This window comes from Silene latifolia, chromosome 11, assembly GCF_048544455.1.
Source record: "Silene latifolia isolate original U9 population chromosome 11, ASM4854445v1, whole genome shotgun sequence".
Taxonomy (NCBI): Eukaryota; Viridiplantae; Streptophyta; class Magnoliopsida; order Caryophyllales; family Caryophyllaceae; genus Silene; species Silene latifolia.
In genome coordinates this window covers 31,631,283-31,639,554 of record NC_133536.1, presented here as the reverse complement: position 1 = coordinate 31,639,554, position 8,272 = coordinate 31,631,283, and the positions used below count along the sequence as shown (strand labels likewise).

The 8,272-nt window shown below is 39.7% G+C and overlaps 1 protein-coding gene across 1 annotated transcript; it reads left to right on the top strand.

The window, feature by feature from the left end:
• Positions 1-4,076: 4,076 nt before the first annotated feature.
• On the top strand, positions 4,077-4,571 carry LOC141613214 (secreted RxLR effector protein 161-like). Its single transcript, XM_074431954.1, has one exon. It carries the CDS (start codon positions 4,077-4,079, stop codon positions 4,569-4,571), a length of 495 nt encoding a protein of 164 aa, XP_074288055.1.
• The last annotated feature ends 3,701 nt before the right edge of the window (positions 4,572-8,272 follow it).

Here is an 8,272-nt window from a genome sequence, read left to right as displayed (position 1 = left end):
TTCAAATACGATCAATACGTTTCATGTAAGAAGCAAGGAACAAATAGCGGATTTGTTTACAAAGGCGCTTGGTGGAGAATCGTATGATCGTCTGCAGTTCAAGTTGGGACTTGGCTTACCAAGATCGCCAACTTGAGGGGGAGTATTGAAATATTATAGACGAGATATGCAAATATGCGAGATATGCATATTATCTCATGCCATATATTGTTGTATATTTAGTTGTGTTTTTGGTTATTTGTTTCCTAACTTGTAGGAGTGGTTTAGGGTAGGTCAAAGATTGGGTGTAACCATATCAAGTATATATTATGATGTACATAGCAGCTGCTTAATTAATGAAATTCATTCCATTCATCCTACCTTCTCTGTTTTCATAATTTCACATGGTATCGTGAGCCATAACGATTCCCATACAAAATTCAAGACGAAAATCAATACTCAAAGGGAGCACGGGTGGTCCAAAGACCATACCCGTAACATCACCACTTTATCTACACCCTTCCGATAGTCCAAATCTCAATGTCACACAAATCATATTCGATGGCAGTAACTACAATTTGTGGACAGATGCTGTCAAAAATGGGTTGGACGCCAAGAATAAACTGGCAATAATCGAAGGGCATGCGAAGAAACCAGATGGTGATGAAGATGCGGATGAAGAAAACATTGAATTGGTAGCGTGGAGACAGTGCAACGCAATGTTAAGGGCATGGCTCCGGAATGTAATAGATCCGAAGTTACATCCGAGCATTTCGTTCAATCAACCAATAAAGGATGTTTGGGAAGAATTGTGACGTAGATACTCTGTGGGAAACGCACCTCGTGTTCACCAATTGAAAGGTGATTTGAACGAATGTAAGCCGGGAAAGGACACGGTTGTCGAATATTATAATCGTCTAAAAACGATTTGGGATGAGTTGGCTAATTATAGTAAGATCAAGGGCTGTACCTGTGGAGCGGCTGCCTCGATTGCTAAGGAGCAAGAAGAAGAGTGTGTTCATCAATTCCTCATGGGATTGGATTCAAAATTATACGGAAACATACGGAGTAACCTGCTAATGGAAGACCCGATTGCGCCTCTGAATCGTGTTTATGCTCTTGTATTAAGAGAAAAAAGACATGTTGCAGTAACCAAATTGAAGGTAACATATCGAGGCTGCCATGGCAGCGAGGAGTTATAGCAAGAAGGGAAAAGGCGTTATAACGAGCAAGAAAAAGATGAAGCAGGCTCGACATTCCCACCATCGTGCACACACTGTGGAAAATTTTACCACACGAAAGCAAATTGCTATGACAAGCACGGCTACGAAGTAGTGAAAGCACGAGAACGGGGACGTGGTGGCAGAGGAAGGAGCAATGGCCGTGGCAGAGGAAGAGGACGCGGCCGTGGTCAAGGCAACCACCAGGCGAATGCTATTGGGACTAGCTCAGGTTCGAGCGCCAAAGGAGATGCTTCGTCGAGTTCGAATGTGCCATTTACAAATGAAGAAATTGAAAGAATCCGCATCCTATTGAGCAGTAGTACAGACGGTAATAACAAACTCCAAGGTATAAAACTCACCATAAATATTGAATGGATGATAGATAGTGGAGCTTCCCATTATATGACAGGAAGACGGGAATTATTGGAAGATGTTTGGACAGATGAAGTGTCAGCAGTGAGCTTGCCTGATGGTAGAATAGTGGAAGCTCAAGTACACGGCAGAGTTAGGCTTAGTGCTAATTTTGTTTTAAAGGATGTGTTATTTGTGCCGACCCTCACTTGTGATCTTATTTCCGTCAAACAATTAATCAGTGAAAATAATTGCGTAATAACTTTTTATTCGGATTATTGTGAAATGCAGGACCCGACTACGAGGATGATGATTGGACGGGGTGAGCATCGACAAGGGGTGTATTATTATCAGTCGAAGCAAGAAGTTGTGAGACAGGTGGCTGTATCAAAGGAAGGACGGTTATGGCACAATCGACTTGGACATCCGTCGAAAAGTATTTTTTCTCGTTTTTCTACTTTAGTTGGATGCAATTTGAATTGGACTTCAGATACGGTTTGCGATTCTTGTTGTAGATCAAAACAGACACGTAATCCTTTTCAATTAAATAATAAGCGATGTGATGTCATTTTTGGTCTCATTCATGTTGATATTTGGGGGAAGTACAAAGTAGCTAGTTTGACACGGGCACATTATTTTCTGACGATAGTGGATGACCATAGTCGGGGAGTTTGGGTATATTTGATGAAAGAAAAAAGAAGCAAACTGATTTAATGAAAATATTTTGTCAAATGGTAAAAACTCAATTTGAGACTAGTGTTAAACGTATTCAAAGTGATAATGGGACGGAATTATTGTCGGGCCCTATGCAACATTATTATGAGGAAAATGGGATCGTATTTCAAACTAGCAATACTGACACCCCACAACAGAATGGTCGGGTAGAAAGAAAACACCGTCACATACTTGAAAAAGCACGGGCATTGCGTTTTCAAGGAGGTTTACCTTTATATTTCTGGGGAGAATGCATATTGATCGCGGCTTATTTAATAAATCGAACTCCTACTCCTTTGCTGGACGGAAAAACGCCTTATGAAATCTTATATCGCAAAATACCACTTTTTGATAATGTTAAAGTTTTTGGATGTTTATGCTATGCACATAACAAAGACAAAACTCGAGACAAATTTGGAGAGCGAGGTAAGCGATGTATTTTTATTGGTTATCCGCACAGCAAAAAGGGGTGGAAAGTATATGATTTGAAAGAAAAACGCGTTTTCGTGTCAAGGGATGTTATTTTATATGAGAATGTATACCCGTTTCTGATTTCCGAGGAGCAAACGGGACTGCAAACTGAGAAAGAAAACGGGCAGCAACTGTTTGTGGAAAACGAACACATACAGGAAAATGTAAGGCCCCATGACGTGAGGGGGAGCATTGAAATAGAGAAAGGAGCAAGTCATGAAACAGAGAGAGCAAATGATGAAGGTGTGGTCACGGTGGAAGTGGATGAAGGCGAGCAGAATAGCAATGATCAAGCGGACAGTGGAGATGTTAATGACATTGCCAAGCCAGAAAACCGATTAGTAGAAGAAAGAATGGGAAGAGGAGCTCGCGAAAAATTTGAACCTTCGTGGAAGAAGGATTATTATTGCAAATCCACAAGAATAATTACACCCAAGTCGAATGCTCATCACGCACAAGGTTCATCCTCGTTGTCAGGTACGCGATATCCGTTAACTAAATATGTTATTACCGATTGTTTTTCTGATTCGCACAAAGCCTTTCTAGCAAAAATTGATGAGCACAGGGAACCAAAGTACTATCACGAGGCTGCCAAAAGCATGGAATGGCGAAAGGCGATGAAATATGAAATAGAAGCATTGGAGCAAAACGGTACTTGGAAAATAGTCGATTTGCCAGAGGGGAAGAAGGCAATAGGTTGCAAGTGGGTATATAAAATCAAGTATCATGCAGATGGATCGATTGAGCGATATAAGGCGAGGTTAGTAGCTCAAGGATTCACTCAGGTTGAAAGGGTTGATTTTCATGAGACATACGCTCCGATAGCAAAGATGACAAGCGTTCGATGCATGTTGGCAGTAGCCGTGATGAAGGGTGGATTATCAGCAATTAGATGTAAACAATGCCTTTTTACATGGGGACCTTGACGAGGAGATTTACATGAAAATTCCCCAAGATTTTGAAAGGAAAGGAGAGAACAAAGTCTGCAAGTTGATAAAATCTATTTACGGATTAAAGCAAGCGTCTCGAAATTGGTTCGCTAAGCTGACAAAGTCGATGAAGGATTACGGATTTACACAATCCCTAGCTGATTACTCACTATTCACGTTCAATAAAAACGGAGTGTTTATTGGGGTACTTGTCTATGTCGATGACATGGTGGTAGTGAGTAATGATCAGCAAGCATGTGGGCACTTCAAGTCGTTCTTGGATAACAAATTTGGCATCAAGGATTTGGGAAGACTCAAATATTTTTTAGGAATTGAAGTCGCACATAGGCGGGATGAGCTATTTCTTAATCAGAGGAAGTATGCGCTGAGTATAATTTAAGAAAGCGGAATGGAAGGTGCGAAGACAGTATACACTCCAATACAGTCGCGACACAATTTAGCTTTGGCTAAAGGATATGTGTTGAAGGATATAATGAAATATCGTCGTTTGGTTGGGAGATTGGTATACCTAACGATAACTCGGCATGATCTCGTGTATGCGGTACACATATTATCACAGTTTGTAAACGAGCCGAGGAAGGAGCATTGGGAAGCGGCCTTGAGAGTAGTTCGATACATTAAAAGAAATCCAAGCAAAGGCATTACTTTCAATAAGAATGGTGATTTCCAGCTAAAAGGGTATTGTGATTCGGATTACGCGAGTTGCCCTATAACGAGAAGGTCTCTAAGTGGCTATTTCGTGTCTATAGGTAGATCGCCCATTTCGTGGAGAGCAAAGAAGCAAGTTACTGTAGCAAAGTCCGCCGCAGAAGCCGAATACCGGGCAATGGCGGCTGCCACAAGTGAGCTAATATGGCTAAAGTCATTTTTGGGATCACTCTGAGTTTTTCATTCCAAACCAATGCACCTATATTGTGACAATCAAGCTGCACTACATATAGCAAAGAATCCGGTTTTTCATGACCGAACTAAACATATAGAAATTGATTGCCATTTTGTACGTCAGCATTTGGTTTCAAATACGATCAATATGTTTCATGTCAGAAGCAAGGAACAAATAGCGGATTTGTTTACAAAGGCGCTTGGGGGAGAATCGTATGATCGTCTGCAGTTCAAGTTGGGACTTGGCTTACCAAGATCGCCAACTTGAGGGGGAGTATTGAAATATTATAGACGAGATATGCAAATATGCGAGATATGCATATTATCTCATGCCATATATTGTTGTATATTTAGTTGTGTTTTTGGTTATTTGTTTCCTAACTTGTAGGAGTGGTTTAGGGTAGGTCAAAGATTGGGTGTAACCATATCAAGTATATATTACGATGTACATAGCAGCTGCTTAATTAATGAAATTCATTCCATTCATCCTACCTTCTTTGTTTTCATAATTCCACAAAGGTGGAGAGCAAGAGGTTTCTCTCCGGAGTCAAGTAACGTCATTGACTGGGTATAAGCTGTACATGGTGCATTGGCCGTGAAAGTGAGTTAGGGTGAGGACTGGATACTAACTCGGGTGTGCAGCTCTGGTAGTTTAAAAAGGCCAATGGTTAATTCCTCGGTTATGTTCCCTTGTGTTGGAGGGGGAGATTTGTTGGGTGAAACATCCAACACAAGGCATTGAGTTTGTAAGTGTTACATACAAATTATGGATTATGTACATGTAACATAAGGTGTGATTAAATGATCTGAATTCATTTGTTTTTTACATTACGTGAAAAATATATGAATTGTTTTAATTCATTGGTGAGTAACGTGAAGTGATTTTATTATTGTAAAATATAACGTCACTTCACATTACTATATAAAGGATGACAAATCCTTTGGAAAAATATCTCACAACAAATATCAAACAAGGTGACTTAGCTTGGTAGAAAATAGCAAGTCGGGTTTGAGGGTGAAAGACAGTACACCGGGTGTTTTTATACAATAATTTTAGAAGGTTACTCTACGGGTGATATTAGTGGCATTGACTAATATTACTGGAGTGCTAGAAGTTGTTATCTTATATTATTGTGGGTTTCGAATTGGTATTAATTCGGGACGGTTACGTTGTACTGATACTATATTATTATAGTGGATTCTAGTCGATTTGGCTAGTGGGTTTTACTTCCGGTTTGGAAGGTTTTGCCCTGGGTTTTACCCTAAATACCGTCTCATCTTATTATTGCTTACATTTATTTACTTTTACGGTTTATTTGTCGATTGCTTGCTTCCGTTGCGCGTGGGAGATTGACGCTAATTTCCCAACAAGAATCTGTATGCGAATTTCCAAGGTTTGCTTGCTCTTGCTCGTATCATAAGTTCAAATACTGATGAGGCCCCTGGTGCATGCAAGAAATGTGGTCGTGTTGGACATCTCACTTTGTGAGTGTCAAGGATGACAAGAATGAGAAAGACCTGGACACGATTTAAGCTAATGTCATGGCAGAGCAGGGAAAAATTATGGGTGGTTTCGGAAAGCGGAATAACAAATCTGGTGCCGAGATGGCAGAGGAGAGCTCGGAGGATGAGTCTGAGAGTTGAGATTCAAGTGAGGACTCTGAAATCGAGAGAATCATTTCTCTACGTTCCGGAAAGAAGAAGGGCGTATACCTATTGCTTTTGCCAATATAGCGGCTAGCTTTTATACATAACAGACTTATTGTAATAACGTATCGGCTTTGACTTGAACTGCAAATGTTATTTCAAGTATTGTACCGATTACTGCATGTGTTGGTTGTGCTTTACCAGTTTGCCTATGCTTGATGATGTTTTAAATATGGTAATTCCAACTGCCTACACCGCTGTCTATTCTGAGTTTCTTTTTTGCTTGGTTTCTACGTTAGTGCTGAGAATGGGTTCGATTTTAATTCTAAAGGGAATCGTGTTCTCTTCATTAACAGGTTGGATTTTAGACTTCCCAGGGTCGGTCTTGGATGCGATACACCAATGCGGCAATGCCTACCATGTTATGCAAGGATGCCATTTTGTTAGGATTTCTCAATCTACTTGGATTAGTGTCTTTCTCAATCTAATTGCAAAACTTTCCAGTCGGAGTCTTTCTTTTTTAGTGTTAAATAATGAGAATATACAAAGCGTTCACTATCTTACTTTCCTGACAATATTGTATCTTCAATGGGTTAGGTAAGGTTGGAGCGCAAAGAAAAGAAGCTGCGCATGGAAGATGCTCTGAATGCAACAAAGGTATTTCTGATTGTTCTCAAGTTGTTCAAGTAAAAATCAGAATTAATAGAGTTGGCAATCATCATATCTCTTTATGCCTTTCCAGGCCGCTGTTGAAGAAGGTATTGTTGTTCATTGTTGGTGGTGGATGTACTTGACTTGGGCTGTCTTCCAAAGTTGATGCTATCGAGGAGTCAGAAGATCTGCAAAATAGTCATTGTCCTAGCACTCGGCCGCATGTTTTGGCAATTTTAATTAGCTGGATTTGCTGTTCGTGTTGAATAAGGAATTTGGTGCTTATGTGTTTATCCACGAGACAGGATTTTTTCGACTATTAGTCTGTTGATCACTTCATCTGCCTGGATGTCAATATTATGCTTATGAACACGATTATTATTCTCTGTGTTAATTTGCTGTTCTTGATCTACCAAGTACCAGACCTTGAGATGCCTGCACACCTTTTTTCTAGTGATGTTTTTTTATCATCACTGTATTTTGTCACTAATATTTTCACACCAGCGGAGCAGTGTTCTTGCATTTGCACTAAAATAAAATAATATTTTCTTGCTTGGTTCTCACCGGAAGACAATATCTCCTGGTTTTTCAGTTTGTGCAAATTGGCAGAATTGTCTGGTAGAGCCAACCTAGTGACTGCATGCATTTTGTAGGAATCAGCCTGTATATTTGTACCACTTATTTGATTTGTGTCGGAATCACAATAAATCAAATCTGGATATCTGTTGCAGGATATGGTTATTAAGAATATTTACACAAAAATAGTTTGGGAGAAGATCAGATGGAGAGAGTTGAAGGAGCCTAGGATGTTTCTGTAAATCTATTTTATTGTGGTGAACCATTAAAAGTGGTAGTTTGGCAAAGTGGGTTGCATGAATGAACCTGCAATTCAGTTGTAAACCTGCGGGAACTTAAAACAAGTTTTGGAATTGGAATAAGAGTTGAATGTTTTCCCCTAATCAATTATTCTCTTTTTCTCAACATTTGATAAATGAACTGTCATACAGTAATATTGAAATACTAGTTACTCCAAGAACAGCTTGATTCCCATTTATGAAATGTCAAGTGACCTGGATCAGAACTCGAAACCAAGAGCTGCAATTTGTTTTTTTTTTTTTTTTTGGTACGTAGAGCTGCAATTTGTTAAGCAACGCTAAATTCAGCTTCATCTTCCCGGCACCAAACTTGTGTCGAAAGTGAAAAGTATATTATATTTGATCTCATCTTTTTAGCAACCTTGCTAATCCGAGAGTAACAAAAAGACTAACCTTTAATGCTAGAAAGTGACATTCGTCAATCGTCAAGTTCATGTTGTTCGTAGACTCATATTGGTTCTTCTGTAGGTTCATTTTTTCCGGATAGGACGACAGGGTAGTAGAGCTCTTGCACTTTTGAATTTTAGCA

Coding starts and splice junctions, on each gene's coding strand:
- LOC141613214 (XM_074431954.1), top strand. CDS start 4,077: ATGGAAGGTGCGAAGACAGTATACACTCCAATACAGTCGCGACACAAT.